The sequence below is a fragment of the Culex quinquefasciatus genome, chromosome 3 (assembly GCF_015732765.1).
Source record: "Culex quinquefasciatus strain JHB chromosome 3, VPISU_Cqui_1.0_pri_paternal, whole genome shotgun sequence".
In the NCBI taxonomy this organism is placed as follows: domain Eukaryota; kingdom Metazoa; phylum Arthropoda; class Insecta; order Diptera; family Culicidae; genus Culex; species Culex quinquefasciatus.
In genome coordinates this window covers 87,654,261-87,673,774 of record NC_051863.1, presented here as the reverse complement: position 1 = coordinate 87,673,774, position 19,514 = coordinate 87,654,261, and the positions used below count along the sequence as shown (strand labels likewise).

At 38.6% G+C, this 19,514-nt stretch overlaps 1 protein-coding gene and 1 long non-coding RNA gene across 5 annotated transcripts in view; both read right to left on the bottom strand.

Moving 5' to 3' along the window:
- The window catches only part of LOC119770455 (nose resistant to fluoxetine protein 6), a 241,576-nt gene extending 222,496 nt beyond the window's left edge, over window positions 1-19,080 (bottom strand). Inside the window, exons 1-2 of one of the 4 annotated variants that reach the window (XM_038265406.1) lie at window positions 18,692-18,741; window positions 18,008-18,122 (exon numbers count right to left, since the gene is read on the bottom strand). In XM_038265406.1, coding sequence (XP_038121334.1) covers window positions 18,008-18,071 — 64 coding nt within the window. In that variant the 5' untranslated portion in view covers window positions 18,072-18,122; window positions 18,692-18,741. Of the gene's footprint in view, window positions 1-18,007; window positions 18,123-18,280; window positions 18,359-18,691 lie in introns of those variants that run through there. The other 3 variants (XM_038265405.1, XM_038265403.1, XM_038265410.1) reach the window with 3 other exon arrangements.
- On the bottom strand, window positions 1,629-2,048 carry LOC119770461. The gene is made up of 3 exons (XR_005278835.1): window positions 1,950-2,048; window positions 1,814-1,888; window positions 1,629-1,748 (listed from the first exon to the last, which is right to left on the bottom strand). It is a non-coding gene; the product is annotated as an uncharacterized LOC119770461 (long non-coding RNA).
- Window positions 19,081-19,514: the final 434 nt, after the last annotated feature.

Sequence of the window (19,514 nt, the reverse complement as noted above, 5' to 3'; positions counted from 1 at the left end):
CAGTCAAAAAAAAAATTACAAACCGAAACGAATTCACAACAATTAACTTATCGGAACACGCGTATGACAGAATAAAGCAATTAACTCTGAACAAAATAAACTTTGTTTACTGAAAAATATGTTTCCAAAAACTAATCAACTAACAAAACTAAAGATAAGTCTCGAACCAACTAAAGAGACTTACCAACTATATGAGCGCCTTTTCTTGGCTTAGCGATTTGGATCAATGTTTATGGATGGAAAATAACTGTTTCAAACTATTGGTAGAGTACTGTTTTGTCACGGAACGTTAGAGCTTAAGCTCACCAAAAGTTTTCAGGAAAATCCAACTAAATTTCCCCAAACCGAACTCAAATGAACTTATGATACCAATGTGAGCTTTGGCTCTAACAATTATTGTAATTAATGAATGAAAATTAAATAAATCAACCAATTTGTTTGAGCCCACGTTGGGCGCCAATTTGTAACGGCTTTCTTTGTTCCTTCGGCGAACAGCAGCTTTGACGCTCTAGGCGTCGCGCCACTCCCTAAAAGGAAGACTGCTGAAGCTGATTAACTGGCCCGGCAAGAGGCTCCAGTTCAGGGCGGGTTGTTTTCGAACTCAAATACCGAATCTCAAATAGCAGGTCCCAAGTGACGAATCAAGTACAAATTTAGGTAAATTACGCTTTATTGTTGAAAAAGAAAGAACTCGACGGCAATTGGTGGTGCGATCTGATGTATTAAGCAGTAAATCCCCACACCCAAGTAAAGACGCTCCCCAATTTAACTCCTGCAGACTAACTAACCCAATGGACAAGCCAATTAGCTGCGTTTAAACTTAAACCCTATATTTTAGCTTAACAAAATCGTGACGTCACTTCTACGCTAGGGACAGTTATTGAGCTCAAAATCGCTCTTAAAAATTATCAGATCTGACCTTGGTTTAGTTGCGGGCGGCGAGGGCAGGAACGGCTTCGGCGTGGCCACGCACTTACGCTACAGGAACTGGTCAGGAACGGTACAGGAACACCACGCGCGCGGGCTGAGGTCGCACGTGGACGCGCGCTTTCTGCTCGGGTCGGCTTTACGCTATCGATCGGGTTGCGCTATCGGCCGCTAGGTGTCACAGCGGCGCTTTCGTTGATGTGTCCGGACTCGCGATGTGGACCGCAAAAACACTTGCCGGCGTCAGACGCTGGCTCTCGTAGTTCTCAACCTTTCCGCGGGGAGAACTCTCGACTTCCGGGCGCTGGCGTCGCGTGAGCGGCAGAGGAAGGGTTCACGCTCTCGATGCGCTCTGTTTTTCCCAAGAGTGACCGAAGGGGGTGGCGTTTTCCGGGAAATGAGCGGTAGTTGGGGGTCGCTCACCAAAATGGCTGCCAAGGGATGAATGGCAGATCTTGTTGAAGCGCTTTGGTGACGTACAGCGCTGAAACCAACCGGTTTCCCACTTCCGAACTGGCGCGAGGTGACGTGAGGCGCACTGTTCGGTGTGTACGGCGTTGCACACACGGATGAGGGGCTTAGTTCACCGGAAATGGAGCCACAGTTCGGTAATCACTCAAGATGGCGGCCAGGTGACGCTCGGTCGGCCACGTGGACGCGCAAAATGGACGTACGACGCTACTACGACGCCTTTTGTCGTCTCCAGACAACGTACGGCGCACACCACGCTGTTTCCGAGGACTCTCGACAGCTTTCAGCTCGGTTCAGCGGCGCTGGGCGCTCCCAGACAAAAACCCACGTTGAACGGTGGGTTTTTAGACCTGTTCAACGTTCGTTTCAATAATTACAAAATGGTTCGTTCCTACTTTGCCACTAGCAGTCTTACCTGACAATCTCCTAACCAGCGCACAACAGCAGAATGCCGGTCTAGGCGAGACTAACGAGCCCCGAGTGACCAAACCTAAAGAATTTTCGAGGGGTTTCTATGATTTCGCACATAATTTTACAAAAAGCAAGCTTACTCGTTTGGATTCTACCCGGTACCGTGATTGGCTCCGCTCTAGCCTTCCAACTACTCTTCAGGTGAGCCTAAATCAATATTTTCGGGTTAGATGGCTAATCACCCAGATTTGTTAAAAAAAACTTACACCTTCTTCAGGCAGTATCGCACTTTCCCGAAGGGAAACGTCGAAGCTCAACGGATTTCGCACTAAACTAAAACTTTGGACTACTAAGTCACACGTGCTCACACTTTAGATCACAAAATGGCGGGTAATCTAATCACTTGCTAGTGGCCCTCGAGTGGGACTAAACCGGTCGGCGAGCTTTACTCGAATCGTTCGCAACTCCCGAAGATCATTGGATCTTAGCAAAATCGCCGTCTAACCACATATGTGTGGGACCCGATTGCCGATTAGTTCTCTCTCGTTCTGGTCCCTATCATTCAATTGGGCGATCCCAGCACATACACAAAGAGGGTGTACGATTGCAATTATTTGCCAGTACACGGGAGGGATTTTCCTATGCCCATTTTCGCAAATCTTGATTCGTCCCTCAAGGCCATAAATGAGATCTAGCAGAGTGAATTTGAAATGGCACTCCGGTGCACGTGCGCGGAGCACTCAGCAGTTTCCCTTTATGAGAAAGAGATGGCGCAGTTCTTTTGGGTTTGTGTTTTTGGAATGAGTTACCAGTTCATTTGAGTTGCGACAGGGTGACGGTTACAGTCGTTCTCGTGAAACCGCGTACGCCTAAGTCCAAAATGTAAACAAACGTTTAGGTGATTCCGGTGGTTAGTGAGTGGTGGTCCACGACGTCAATCAAAACAGAACGCGTCCGCAGCCAGGACTTGGACGCGGATACCTTCGAAGGAGGATGGTGCGGAACAAGGTTAGGGGATTAGGGGAAGGTTGGTTTTCAAAAGGATGAGGCCAGCTTCCTGCCGGATCTGCAGCTGTTTCACAACCGAAATGGGTAAGAAGGAAGCTTAAATGTTTGGTGGCGTTTGTGTTTGATTTTGTTTGTTTTTGTAGGACGCCGTTTATGCGGATGTGAATTTGCACCGGTTGTATTCGATAAAGTTAATTTTAACGGTGAGGAGAAGGATCCGACGGAAGAGGGAAACGACGAGAAGCGATCGGAGGTGGTCAGCGCGGATGTTGCACTCGGTGCCGGCGGTTTATGACCATCAGCAGCATTATGTGCCGGAAGTGATGACGGGACAGTGTGGGATGTCCTGAGGGTCCGCAGTCCATTTCTCGGTGCGGGACATGTTTGACGAGTATTACAAAAACATCTGGAAGAACAGTTTGCACCAGTTCTGGAAGAACCGTCTGTACGAAAGCCGCAGGTCCTGAAGATGTCGTACTCGGATTACTTCCAGAGGTTGGAGCGATATCCGACGAACCTGATCAAGAACATCTACCTGGAATACCGAAGAAGTCGGAAAACGTCGACTTACCTTCCCGAATTAACAACCAAATTGCCAACTCCTCCAAGCCTGTCCTGATGATGGCCGGCAACGAGACCACCCTGTTCTCTACATCGCTGTCGCGCTCCAAAATGTAGGCCGCGATGTTAAGCAGCATAAGCAGAAGTTTTAATATTAAAATAAAAATAGAAATAAAATCCATCACATTTTTCGAAAATCATCACTGTAATGTTAAATGTTATTTATTGTTGCCATAAAAAGTTTCTTCTTATAATAAAAGTAAAAAACTTTTACCGATACAACGATTTTGTTCCAGAAGTGCATGGTAGTATCAAAAAATTTCCAACTTTTAAATTAAAAAGTTTGAACTTTCTACGAATATTCACCAACGCGAACTTTTAATCCAACGAACGATCTTTTTAAATTTAGAGTATTTTTTCTTTGTGTGTAGAGGTGAAGATACCAAATTAGGTCAAATAAGTTCTAACATGCATTTGCAACAGCTAGATGCGTCTGCAGCGTAGACGCGTGCAGGAAGTAATCGGCGGCGACTTTTCCTTGGCCAGTGCGAACGCGTCCCGTACGAGCTTGGCACTGTCTCCGATGAACATTTGCACCAGCTGCGGGCCGGCCAACTTCAGGAAGGTCGATTTTGTTTGCGTATTCCCTTCGGCGGATGAATTTCCAGGTTCTGGAACGTGTACTTTGCGTCATCGGCTGCACGACGCCCGAGCATGGGTAAATAACAAGGGAAATGCGTAATAATACCTTTCTCTGGTATCAATACCAAATTTTGGTATTCCTGGACCCTTTGAAATTTGTCTTAAGGATTATGCAAGAGCAAAATGTGCTATCATACCAATTAAAGGTATTGTTTTGATATTGCAAAATTGCAGAATTTGTCAATGGTCGAACACCACATATTGGTATTATTTTGGTATTAAAGTGTTTTATCAAATTCCTCTGAAACTATGGGAAAATTTTGACCAATTTTGACAAAATAATTAATTTTGCACTAAAATGATGTCTCAAAGCGAATGCTTTCATTGAAAACCGGAAATTTCAAACTTGATTTTAAACATTTTTGATATACCCCCTAAAGAAATGACTTGAAATTTTGGAAATTTTTCTAAGTCAGCACGGAAAAAAAAGTGTGCGAGAAATCGTGAATTTCGATTCATGAAATCGTGAATAATTTTGTGCATGATTTCGTGATACCTTTCATGATTTCATGAATTTTATTCATGAAATCGTGCATAAAAATGCACGAATTTATGAATTTTATTCATGGCTAAAATATTTTTACGAATATTCATGAATTTTTCTTCATGAAATCATGCATATCACTATTCATGATTTCATGACTGATTTTCATGAAGTCATGACTAAACTTCATGAATTCATGAAAAATATTCATGATTTTACGATTATTTATGCATGCGTGAATTTTACGTCGTAAAATTTTATTCGCGAATTTATGAATCATGTTTTTCATGATTTCATGAAAGTTTACATGTTTTCATGAATAAAATGCATGAATTCGTGCATAACATTCATGGGTTTATGAATTTGTATCCATGTTTATGACGAGTGATCTTGATCAATCAAGAACAGTTTCGTTCGAACTGTCAAGTTTGTTTTTCGCTTGCCAGTTCAGCCGCGTGTTTATTTGCCACGAAGTCAATCGCGTTGTGACTTGTCGCGTCCTGTTGTGTTTGCCGGTAAAAGTGACCGTGATTTGCGGACCCGGGATTTGGAGGTGCTGTCCACCGGAACCGGGAAAAGATCTGCGGCCGTTCCGTTGGAAATGGCAACGGAGCCAAGGGCTAGCAGGAAGAGGACCGAGCTGCAGGAGGAGGACCGAGTGGCAGTAGGAGAACCGAGCGCGGGAGGAGGACCGAGCGGCAAGAGTAGGACCGAGTGGCAAGAGGAGGGCCGAATGGCAGGAGGAGGACCAGGCGGCAGAAGGAGGGCCGAGCGGCAGGAGGAGTAACAAGGTAAGAGACAAAACAGTTCCCGGTTTGTTTCGATTGTCGAATCAAGGGGAACATGGTCCATAAGACAGTTCCCGTGTTTTATCTCCGCGTGTGACAGTTTCTTGGTCGTGGACTCGTAGGGATCTCGGTTTTCTGTCAATTGCCGGAGCATTCTACGCGTGTGACAGACAGTGAGGTTTGTTTTGGTTTTGGAAACGAAAAAATCCCGTTTTTTATCGGTTCTCGTGGATGCGCTGAGTATGAGTAACAGGTATGTTAATATTGTGACTTTTAAAAGTATCTAAGTATTTCAAGTATTTTAAATATTTCAAGTGTTTAGAGTTTGTTGAGTGTTGAAATAATTTTAAGCATTTAATTTTTTCCAGGTATTTTAATATTGTAAGTATTAAAAATATTTTAAGTATTTGAAATATTTATTTTTTAAGTATATTCATTTGTTCAGGTATTTTAATATTAAATGTTTTTAAAGTTTTCAAGTATTTCAAGTATTTGAAATAATTGAAGTGTTTAAAGTTTGTTAAGCTTTTAAATAATTTTAAGCAATTAATTTTTTATAGGTATTTTAATATTTCAAGAACTTGAAATATTTTAAGTATTTTTAAGTTTTTAACATATTTAAAGTATTTAAAGAATTTTAATAATTTTAAGTATTTTCAGTATTTTAAGTATTTTCAGTATTTTAAGTATTTTAAGTATTTTAAGTATTTTAGGTATTTTAAGTATTTTAAGTATTTTAAGTATTTTAAGTATTTCAAGTATTTCAAGTATTTCAAGTATTTCAAGTATTTTAAGTATTTAAGTATTTAAAGTATTTAAAGTATTTAAAGTATTTAAAGTATTTAAAGTATTTTAAGTATTTTAAGTATTTAAAGTATTTAAAGTATTTAAAGTATTTAAAGTATTTAAAGTATTTAAAGTATTTAAAGTATTTAAAGTATTTAAAGTATTTAAAGTATTTAAAGTATTTAAAGTATTTAAAGTATTTCAAGTATTTCAAGTATTTAAAGTATTTAAAGTATTTAAAGTATTTAAAGTATTTAAAGCATTTAAAGTATTTAAAGTATTTAAAGTATTTAAAGTATTTAAAGTATTTAAAGTATTTAAAGTATTTAAAGTATTTAAAGTATTTTAAGTATTAAAAGTATTTAAGTATTTAAAGTATTTAAAGTATTTAAATTATCTAAAGTATTTAAAGTATTTAAAGTATTTAAAGTATTTAAAGTATTTAAAGTATTTAAAGTATTTAAAGTATTTAAAGTATTTAAAGTATTTAAAGTATTTGAAGTATTTGAAGTATTTGAAGTATTTTAAGTATTCTAAGAATTTTAATTACTTTAATTAAAGAGTTTAAAACTCTAAAATAAAGTATACAAAAAAAGTATTTTAGGTATTTCAAGTATTTTAAGTTTTATGAGCATTTCATTTATTTTATGTATTTTGCGTATTTCAATTATTTTGAGTTTGTGAAGTAATTAATTTATTTTGCGTATTTTAAATAGTTTGAGTTTTTGAAGTTTTTAAAGATTTTTATTTTGTTGAGTATTTTAAGAATTTCGGTGTTTTTTTTAATTTTCAATTCAACTCTCTATGACTCTTTTTGCGTCAAATTAAAGTGTTTGATTATCTGCATTTACACAAATAAATCCTTTTATTGTAATTAATCACTTTATTGTAATAGGAGTTATTCATGAGACAAAAAAATTATGGCTTTATTATACGAATTATCGATTATTCTATTATTAGTTCATCAGACAATCGAGTCTGGACTGTACAAGAAATCCCTTAGGTCTTTTTGTATTTAATTTAAGTTTTCGTTGTATTTTTGTATAGTTACGATCGGTACCCAATTAACGTTTCCGAAATGCTCATGTCAAGTTTTTGAATGTTGGTTTTACTAAATTTATGATTGTATTTTTAATTTATTTAAAGCATTTTTGAACATCACATAACTGGGACCTTTGTAAATTCAGAATTCTTCCGCAGTGACCGTTAATCGGTTCCAAGGTGGCCAGATGGAGCCAGAGTACATTGGCATCACATACAATGGCTACAGTTTTAAATTTCATGAATTTTGATATGTCACATAACAGGGTTCCTTGAACATTCCGAAATGTCCCCAGTGACCACCGGTAACCGGTGACCGGTTCCAAAGTGGCCAGGTGGGGCCAGATTTCATTGGCATCACATAAAATGGCCAAAGATTTGAATTTCATGAATTTTGATATGTCACAAGGCAGGGTTCCTTGCACATTCCGAAATGTCCCCAGTGACCACCGGTAACCGGTGACCGGTTCCAATGTGGCCAAGTGGGGCCAGAGTGCATTGGCATCACATACAATGGCCACAGTTTTAAATTTAATGAATTTTGATATGTCACAAGACAGGGTTCCTTGCACATTCCGATATGTCCCCAGTGACCACCGGTAATCGGTGACCGGATCCAAAGTGGCCAGATGGGGCCAGATTACATTGGCATCACATTAAATGGCCACAGTTTTAAATTTAATGAATTTTGATATGTCACAAGACAGGGTTCCTTGCACATTCCGATATGTCCCCAGTGACCTCCGGTAACCGGTGACCGGTTCCAAAGTGGCCAGGTGGGGCCAGATTTCATTGGCATCACATAAAATGGCCAAAGATTTGAATTTCATGAATTTTGATATGTCACAAGACAGGGTTCCTTGCACATTCCGATATGTCCCCAGTGACCACCGGTAACCGGTGACCGGTTCCAAAGTGGCCAGGTGGGGCCAGATTTCATAGGCATCACATAAAATGGCCAAAGATTTGAATTTCATGAATTTTGATATGTCACAAGACAGGGTTCCTTGCACATTCCGATATGTCCCCAGTGACCACCGGTAACCGGTGACCGGTTCCAAAGTGGCCAGGTGGGGCCAGATTTCATTGGCATCACATAAAATGGCCAAAGATTTGAATTTCATGAATTTTGATATGTCACAAGACAGGGTTCCTTGCACATTCCGAAATGTCCCCAGTGACCACCAGTAACCGGTGACCGGTTCCATAGTGGCCAGGTGGGGCCATAGTACATTGGAATCACATAAAATGTGCTCCGTTTTTTTTTTTTTCACAAAACAGGATTCCTTGTCAATTCCGGTATGTGCCCCCAGTGGCACGATATGGTAAATGTACAGAAAAAGTAATCCGGAAATTGTGAAAATCGTACCATGAAATCGTGAATATTACGAGTTTTACTTTACGAATTTTTGAACTATGCATATTGGGCACGAATAAGCCAGGAGCCGTGAATAAATATGCATGATTAGACATGCCCGAATACACTCGTAAACGTGAATTAAATTCATGATTTCATAAAAAAAAATCACGAATTCATGAAATATATGCATAATTTCATGAAGTTTATACATGATTTCACGAATTTTTTTACGCCTTCAAAAATAAATCATAAAAAATATTCCAAAACTCATGAATTTTGTGCACGAATTCATGAATAAAATTCACGATTTCATGATTTATTTACATTTTTTCATGAATTGTGAGCATGAAATCGCGAATATTTTTACGCCTTCATTTACAAATCGTAAAAATAATTCGAGATTTCATGAATTTTGTGCACGAAGTCATGCATAAAAATTCATGATTTCATGAATTTTATGCATGAAATCATGAATTTTAATTCACGAGGTATATTTTTTTGATCGTAATCATGAATTTTTATTCATAAAATCGTGAATATTTTTCACGACTTCATGCATCCATTTCATGAAATCATGAATATTATTCACGTTTACGAGTGAAATCGGTCATGGAAAGTCATGCATATTTATTCACGATTCCTGGATAATTCGTGCCCATTATGCATAGTTCAAAAATTCGTAAAGCAAAAATCGCGATATTCACGATTTCATGGTACGATTTGCATGATTTTCGGAAACCTTTTTTTTCCGTGAGGATGGCACATTTTGGTATTATTTTGGTATTAAAGTGTTTTATCAAATTCCTCTGAAACTATGGGAAAATTTTGACCAATTTTGACAAAATAATTAATTTTGCACTAAAATGATGTCTCAAAGCGAATGCTTTCATTGAAAACCATCGGGACTGGCAACACCAGCCAGCAACAGTCAAGTGTTCGGAGCTCTTCAAACTTTTCGATTTTTTCGCCGTAATTTACCGTGATTATCCGCGAGTTTGCTGCTCCAGCATGCCAAGGGCCGGCCGTGGCCGTGGCAGTTCGAGTGCGGCCTCGAAAAACCCGCGAAGCTCATCTACCGGCAGAGTGCAGAAAGGTAAACACACCAACGCCGCATCGACCGCCATCGCGCACGGGAGCGTGCCCAGTGACGTCACCGATCCATCGTTTTTACACGTGTCATACCGTCCACGTGAGTCCCCAGTACGGACGAGACAATCGACCCGGGCATCCGGAAGCACTTCCGGCCAGCAGCAGCAGCAGCAGCAGTCCACCAGCACTACGACAACAACCACTTCCAACGTTCCCACCAGCAACGAATTTGAGATGCTGAGTGGAGAAGAAAACAACACCGCCAGTGACAGCAGCAGTGCTAGCGACGACGATGACGATGATGAACTTGCGCGCAAGCAAGGAAAGCAGAAAAAGTGTAACTCTCCGAAGGAACGACGACCACCTCCAATTTTTGTTTTGGAAACGTTGGCAGACGATATTGACGAGTTGCTTGAGGGACTCCAATATTGTCTGAAAATTAGTAAAACTTCAGTGCAAGTTATTACGCACAATAAACAGAATTTCGACCTGGTGGTGAAGAAGTTGAAGTTGCGAAACTTCAAATTCTTCACATTTGATCCTGCAGAGAAGGTCCCAGTGAAGATCGTCCTTCAGGGATATCCGGACCGCCCGATCTCCGACCTGAAAGAACACCTGTCGGGCATCAAGGTTAAGCCTCGAGAGGTTAAGGTGCTCTCGAAATCGACAACGGTCACAGGTACGTACACATTGTACCTCCTGTACTTCGATCGTGGGTCCGTCAAAATACAGGACCTTCGGCGGATCAAAGCACTGGACGGCTTCTTCGTGACGTGGCGATTCTACACGAAGAATCCGACCGACGCAGCGCAATGCCACCGCTGTCAAAAATTCGGACACGGTTCAAGAAACTGTAACCTTCCGCCCCGGTGCGTAAAGTGCGGTGAGACCCACTTCACCGAAAGGTGCAATCTTCCGCGGAAAGACCAGCTGGGGGAAAACGCCCAGCAGCACAAAGCGCGCGTCAAGTGCGCGAACTGTGGTGGAAACCACACGGCGAATTTCCGTGGCTGTGCCGCGCGGAAAAAGTACCTCGAGGAGCAGGACAAGAAGAAGAAAGCGCCAGCGTCCCGCCAGCCTCCGAAGACTTCGAGCTCGAACGCTGCAGCAGCTGGCGGCGGAGCGGTTCCATCAACCAAACCAGCGTTCCCTCCCGGTTGGGGAGGTTCGTACGCTAGAGTAGCCGCTTCTGGCGTCGGTACTCCCCCGGGACAAGCTGATGTTACCGGTGATGATCTCTTCACGCTTCCTGAGTTTTTCGCCCTTGCTGGTGAGATGCTCACGCGCTTTCGTGCCTGCCGAAACAAGGCAGAACAATTCCAAGCTCTCAGTGAGCTGATGATGAAGTACATCTACAACGGATAAGCTGTCTTGTGCAGCGAAGTTTTTCGACGTCAACAGACAACACAAACTGTGATTTAGTTTTAAGCTTTTTCTATTTTTATCCTTTTCCTTAGCAAATCTCGAAGGTTTTTTTTTAATTTTTCCTTCTCTTGCCAAATCCATTGTTAGAATATCCAATTACATCTAAATGAATTATAGTGTAAACCATAGTTGAAAGGAACTCCAAAACTCTATTAGGTTATAAGAAACACAAAATTGTAAATTGATTATTTACTAATAAACACTAATTGAATTGAAAATTCATTGAAAACCGGAAATTTCGAACTTGATTTTAAACATTTTTGATATACCCCCTACAGAAATGACTTGAAATTGTGGAAAATTTTCTAAGTCAGGATGGCACATTTTGGTATTATTTTGATATTAAAGTGTTTTATCAAATTCCTCTAAAACTATGGGATTTTTTTTACCAATTTGGACAAGATAATAAATTTTGCGCTAAAATGACTTGAAAAAAAAACCAAATACTTTGAAAAACGAGTCAATTGAAAGATTATTGAATTTTGGTGAATTTCAATCCAGTTTTATTTTAATAACACTTATTTTTCAATCTTGTTATTTTACAGAATCTTCAAGAACTTCATGCACAGGCCGTTCATTAATGACAAATGCATTCGGTGTGGTGAAGAATATCACTAAGAACAACATGGAATCATCAGGTGAGTAGATTTGGCTGTTGCATATGGATTATTTCCGTTTTTTCACTAACTGCAACTGCTGCACTAAAAATGGTATGAAAATACCAAATTTAGGTATTACTTGTGCAAATATCAGCGACCAAAATGTGATCTTGGTTGCCCAGTAATAGATGGTAAAATACCATCAAATCATACCAAAATCATGTATGTGGAAGACCACAGGAATACCAAAATATGATTTTCCAAGGACGCGGGAATACCTAAAAATAAAACCATGGCAATACCAAGTTTTGGTATTCAAGCAATGTTCAAAAATCCAGAAGACCTCAACTTGGTATTGAAATGGTTTTATTTTGAGGTATTATTTTACCCTTGGAATAACATGGTTTGGTATTGTTGTGCCCTTCCACATACTAGACTTTGGTATGATTTCATGGTATTTTACCATCTATTACTGGGCAACCAAGGGCACATTTTGGTCGCTGTTATTTGCTCAAGTAATACCAAAATTTGGTATTCCCGTGTTATTTACCCCTGCTCGGGCGGCCTCAATCAGTTCCTGGATTTGCTTGTCCAACCGGCCAATGTCCTTGTACAGCTCGGTGGTCCGTTCGTCCACCTCAATCGCCTTGACGCACGCTTTATACTCAGCCGGAATCGCCCGTTTTTAGCTTCTCCGGATCAACCAGGCCTATCACGGGCAAAAAGTGCGTCTGCCGCGTTGAAGTCTTGATGACGGCGCGCTTGCCCTTCCGCTGGGAGTCCAGCACCACCACCGCCGCCTCGTATTCCTCCGTCTCCTGCGGGTCCACAACCAGCAGCTCGATCGACTTGTCCTCCAGGGTTACCATCTCGCTTGCTGGCTAGTCTTACTGAGTCCGGAACACGCACTTATTTCAACACAAAACAATGGAAAATCCGGCTTTACTACGACGAAGCTGCTGACCCTAGAAATTGCCGGATGATAATAGAGCGCCAGCGAATCTCCCGGCCGGGAAATGCAACTGAATCTCAGCTGCATGGGAACTAACGTAGCTTCAACTCCGTCCCGATTACTCCCCGGAATTCTAACCCAGCCTTGCGACCCAAAAAAATTGGCCGGAGAACAGTAAGGGCATCTCCACCGCAGGGACCTAATTGCGTTGCAAAGCTAATTTGGCACCCGCGTCAAGCCCACCGCGGTACTTGTGCGAGAGCTAATTTAGGATCGAGTTCATCCGTGTTCATCCGAATCTAAACAAAACTCAGGTTAGCTCCGGGATCTACCGGGAGCAAATCGTCTGACGGATGGTTTTTTCAAGCAAAACAATGTAATTGGGTCAATTTGAGTTTGTAAGCAAAGATTTTATCCTGCTCACGTCAGTAAATGTTTACATTAGGAGTGATGATTGATTTTTCGATTTCAATTCTTCGAGTTTGGAGATATTTTCCCTCCCGTGCTGCAAGTTCACGCATGAAAAATGACTTTTGGTAATCTGGGGTGATGCAGTTTTGTTTTTTAGGTTAGATTGGGGCTGTGTTTGATTAATTTTGGACAACGCATTGTCGATCTACTGCCAGACATGCAAGAGACAAGTCATTTGTATTGAGTAAAAAGCAAAATTCAAGCAAAACATTTTAAATAAGTCAATACGGATTTGAAAACAAGCAATCCGAGCAGTTGGGTCCTAAAATGAAGCTTAGATTGCTGATATTATTGATAACAGCGATAAAGCTTATTTTTCTGAGTACGACCACAAAGAATTTAAAATGGATTTTTAAATCAATTTTGAAAAATTAACTTCGCGGTCCTTCTTGACAGAAAAGCTCCTACTTGACAGCTCGTTCCAAGGGGACCATAATTGATCCATCGAAAAAATGTTGTCTTGTCAAAAAAAAATTGCATTAAAATGAAAAACAGTGATCAGAAATGGTTTTTAATCGTGTTTTTTACCGTTTACATAGGGCTTTAGTACCCAATTCTGATCTTAAATTCTTAAATTCGTAAATTCGTAAATTCTTAAATTCTTAAATTCTTAAATTCTTAAATTCATAAATTCTTAAATTCTTCAATTCTTCAATTCTTCAATTCTTCAATTCTTCAATTCTTCATTTCTTCAATTCTTCAATTATTCAATTCTTCAATTCTTCAATTCTTCAATTCTTCAATTCTTCAATTCTTCAATTCTTTAATTCTTTAATTCTTCAATTCTTCAATTCTTCAATTCTTCAATTCTTCAATTCTTCAATTCTTCAATTCTTCAATTCTTCAATTCTTCAATTCTTCAATTCTTCAATTCTTCAATTCTTCAATTCTTCAATTCTTCAATTCTTCAATTCTTCAATTCTTCAATTCTTCAATTCTTCAATTCTTCAATTCTTCAATTCTTCAATTCTTCAATTCTTCAATTCTTCAATTCTTCAATTCTTCAATTCTTCAATTCTTCAATTCTTCAATTCTTCAATTCTTCAATTCTTCAATTTTTCAATTCTTCAATTTTCAAATTCCTGATTTTGAATTATTTTTTTTTAATTTTTGATAAAAATTGTGTTTTTGAATGTTAGAATTTCGGGTTTTTCGTAAATTTGTAAATTTTCTTAATTTCGATCCCGTCCGTGTGGATCAATTAGGTTTTACGCCGACTCGATTTTTAGGTTAGAAATTTGACAGTTCGGCTGCACTGTTTACATTTTTTGCACGTGAGTCTAAGTAAAAACGTGTGTGTGTGTGCGCTCGTGACGTCACGCTGTAAAACCTAATTGGACAGCGCAGTGGACTCACAATCCAGAGGTTGCTGATTGGTACTAGCAATAGTGGCCGACAACTATAAAGACAACTTCTTTTTTTACTCCATTTCGACCAAAAATCTATATCTGTCCTTTTAATTTCAAAATTCTGCATTTTGAGGTTTGGCGGGGATTTTAAATATTATTATATCGAATACAAGATTATTAAAAAGGAAAATTCCAATTCTTCGATTTTTTCATGAGAACTTATTGCAAACAAGCACCGCGTGAAGAAACGTCAAACGCCACTTTTCGTTTATGCTGCGTACCACTTAAGAAAAATCTTTTCGTGACCCTTTCCCTGACCGTTTCTTGGGCGTTTTTTTATATGGAGTTTTGCGTTCCTTCGGATCTGCGTATCAGCCTTTAAGGCTAGTATGCAGATTGAAAGGAAAGGGGTCAAAAAACAGCTTTACGAAAAGCAGAACAAAGGAGAGGGAGCGATTTCTTGGGGAATTTCTTCACCCTCTCTGGCTTGCTTGCGCTGCCGCTGCTGTCCATTTGATTTTTTTCTTGACCGGTGCCTTCCGAAGTGCGTATACCGCTTTACGGTACAACCATTCAAAATATTTTTAAATGAAATGAAAAAAATAAATAATAAAAATAAACGTATTCGTAATTTTTTCTTACTCCTCACTGACGTGAGCAAGATACACCCTTTGTTTACAAACTCACATTGGACCAATTACATTGTTTCGCTTGATATATATTTTATACATAATTTAAAATGTTCAAATCAGTTTAGTTATTTTTAAATTTTGGGCATTCATGTTTAAATTTTCGGTGACATTTTTTTATATTAATATATGTGGTTGATTATTTTTTATTTAAAAAATACAAAAAAAAATAAATTCCACAACTTTTCAATTTAATAAAATCGTTTTGAACTAAATTACTGATTTCTTTTATATTCATTCAAATTTGATATTCAAAATAAATGCATCTTCAACCAAAACAAATACAAATAATTCAAAAAATCGCTGAAAAAATTAGCCACCGGCAGCTCGGGGACTTCTCGAGCACCTATCTTGGCTACCCGACGGATCCCCGATGAACTTTTTCTTCGCTGAATGAACTCGAAGGCTAATTTAGCTTTAGCTTTGCTACCCCCGGTGCGAAAGTTGGGGTTCAAACATGTCGGGAGCAAATCGGGTGAACTCTTTCAAAATTTTGAAAATGATATTTTATTGATGTAAGCAAACAATTTGGACATATAATGCAATTGGAAGCATGTTCTATCATGCTAGAATGTAGTTTTATTGATTTCGATCAACAAAACGGCTAGAATTTGAAAATGAATAAATTAGATCCCCGCGGTGGGCTTGATTCGGTAGCCAAATTAGCTCCCAGCGGTGCGAAAACGTGTATTAGCTACGGAGCAAAGCTAAAACTGGGGATCCAACCGATAGGTTTGCCACGCAATTAGATCTCTGCGGTGGAGATGCCCTAAGAACCAAGAGATTTGTTTTGTTTTGTAAACAATCAGCAGTGAGCGTTTTTGCGATGACACCCAGTCAAATCAATCCGAATTCTGAAACGGAATCTAATTAGAATCGTATACAAATTCCGTAATATTTGGAAAGTACAAAATAAGGCTTAGGGTTCGTTTTAAGGCTCATTTTATCAAAATGCTATTTTTCCTAGATCAGTAGTGTCCCTTCCAATGACTTGCACCTATTATAAAGTATGATTTAACTATTGGTTATTTTTGTTGAGAGCTTTTAAAAAATCTTGTTCAGGTGGGGCAAGTGTACCATATGGATTTTTAGTATGGAAAAAATACGAATTGCTGCAACAACATATTTTATTGGGAAATAAATACCTAAACGTACTTAATAACTGATAAACAATTGTTTAAAAAATTGTCCATACCAAATATAGTGATATTATGAAAATTTCCTTTTTTTCATCGAAGTAATATTTTTTCTCGTAAAAACGATCATATTTTTAGTAAAATAATATTATTTAATCTAAAAATGAAAGAAACGTTTCAAATACATCCTAATCTAATGTATCTAAGTAATAAAAGTTCAATAGTTAGCAAATTAACATGTTGTTTCATGCATTGTTCCTCTTGCCTCAACGGGTTGTTCGTCTTGCCCCACTAGTTGAGTAGAACGAACAGAAAATATTTTAAAATCAATTTTTTGCATTAAAAAACAGGATTTTTTGAAAACTTGTTCTATCACAGTCTTAGTCAAGACCTGGAATAAGATGATTATTTAAAAATCCAGCGGATTTTTGACGTTATCAATTGGTTACAACCTCGGTTACAACGATCATTTCCTTAGCTTGTTACACTTTCCCCACTTTCCCCTAAATACAAACAGGCGGCCTAGTTATTTTGTTGATTTTCAAATGTTATTTTTTCCATACAAATTTGGATTATTGTATGGTTGTGAAAAGGCGTATGTAACTTTTTATTTTTTTCATGTTTTTTTTTTTTAAATAGTTGATTGTTTATAATAAAGAGTGCGGTGCCTGTGTGGACGCGCAGTCCTGTTTTTTCGTGTTATTTTCCGTCTCTTTTGTGTCGCTGTTCGAGTGCATGGGGTGATTGGCTATTATAATTAAATAATGGCATCAGTAGTGCGGTGCCTGTGTGGACGCGCAGTCATGTTTTTTCGTGTTATTTTCCGTCTCTTTTGTGTCGCTGTTCGAGTGCATGGGGTGATTGGCTATTATAATTAAATAATGGCATCAGTAGTGTGGTGCTTTTCGGGACGCGCAGTTCTGTTTTTTTACCTTCTTTTTTTTCATTGTTTTTTTTTCCACTCGCGTTCGTTGGCCGATGAGTTTTTTTTGTGTTGTTCTCTATTTATAGTTTTCTATAAAAACGTACCTATTTTTTTTTTAAAACTAGCAAGTCGTATTGCTGGATTAAGCCCTTTCTATATCATTTCAATAATCATTTCAATAAATGAAGCCCTTCCTACATCACCGTTGATCGGAAGGCACGCCGACGGAGAATTTCTGGAGAATCGCGGTCAATTAATACTACACAGAAAAAAATATTCCTGTAGATTTACATTATTTATCATGTACCAAAAGGTATCATGATAAATGATGTATATTTACATTAGATTCATCGGAAATTTACATGCTTTTCATTGTAAATGGTTCCAAGTAAAGTAATAGGAAATCGTGTAAATTTCCAATAAAAATAATGTAAATTTCCAATGAAAATAATGTAAATTTACCAAACCAAAATTTTTTTGCTCCGCTGAATCTAAAATCCGATTAATTATCGGAATCTAAATCCAACGGAGCAATGCAAACATTAATAGAAACCGTATTTGCAACCAGATTGCATTTCTAATGTAATTCAAATCCAATCCTGACTCGATTCAGGCTCAATCTCGAGCCAGATCGACTCAAGGCTCGAGTCAAAATTCTCAGTGGGATATTTGTGAACAGCAAAACTTTATGTTATGTTTTAAAGTTATAATGGCTTCGTTCATTAAGACAAACTGCCAAAATGAATGAAGAAAAGGCAGAGATTTGTAAAGTTAAAAAAACCCTTTCTACACTGCCCCCAGATCATGCCAAAACGTAACCAGGATTTACTCACCATCAAATTTGGTTGTGAAAGTCATCAGTAGACCAACGTTGTGCTTGCAGGACACAAATGCCATCTTGAGACATTTACTGTTTTAATCCTGGACCGAACACATTTTGATGCTCTCCTAAAATGAGAAAAAATGTTAGTTAAACCAAAGAAATAAAATTTCCAAAATCCAAAATTTGCAGGGTTTGCACACAGCGCAAATTTGTGAATTTTGGTTGAAACACATTATAATAAGAATTATAGCTTAAATATTGATTTTTTTAAGAACTTGATTACTTGACTTGGTTGGCAAATTTATTTCCTAACGCGGCAGTACGCGTCGTCTTGGGAATCATGGATCGGTAAAAGTAGTCGTCAAAGCTCCAACGTCTGCGTTGGGACACAACCCAGATTTGTGCAAACGCCGACCACGACCTTTGAATCGAAATTCTTGACCCTTGATATCGGTTGTGGGTCCAGCAACCATGAAGACACTGAGCGGCGTTTCGCGCCCCTTGAACGCAGCCAACTTGCTCTCGGGGATGACCGACATCTCGTGCTGGGCCATTGCCACACATCGGCCGAGGTGATTGTCGACGAACAAACGTGGATACTTGTTTGGCGACTTGGAGACGTACGCACCTGAAAATAGATAAGGCAATTTGTTTTAGCTTTGTTTGTTTTATTGCGAAAAAAAACATAGTTTACCTGAACGGATCTGGCTGCCATTTTCATGGTCGATCAGAAATGGGAACGACACAACTTCCGGCCAAAAACCACACCCACTTACAAAAAGGAGCCAAAGACAAAGTATTTGACTGGTACGATGCCAATGTTCCGGGACAAGAAGCTGATCTGCGATGAAGCTGGTCATGCTCGTGGACACGCTGCGGACGTTCTTCAGCTAAACAGATTCCCAATCATCCTGTTGCTGGCGGCGGGACTAACGGAAATCGATGGATTTTTCCTCTTTCACTTATTTTCAACACCAAAAACACTGACTAAAGAAGTAGGCCATGAACGTTTGAAAGATGTTTTTTGTTGTTGTTGGTTTCGAATTTTTGTTTTTCACATCGTTCCATCAAAGATGCAAGGTATAAACGAAGCAGGTGCAGCGTAAAAAAGCTGAAGTGGTGCTGGAAAAGATATAATAAATAAAAGACATAAATATATTCTTAACGTTTTTTTTCAAAGGACCTTTAAAAAAAACTCTTGATTTAAAGCAAAATATATAGTCATTGTAATTTTTTAACAAACAATGCATCATGTTCATAATGCTCTTTTTTCAACAAAACTAGATTAGTATGTTTGAATAAATTATTTCAAATGTAAGTGCGAAACTTATTTTTAGTATTTTTTTTGGTAATTTGGTCTTGAAATTGAGATTAAATTGCTCAGCGATAAAGCTTTTTTATGAGGACATGACTTTGTACATGTGAAAAAGTTTAAAATAAGTGGGCTGTGAAAATGAATGCAATAAAATTTGTTTTTGATACTTTTGTTTCAAAATGATAAAAATAACTGCTTGAAT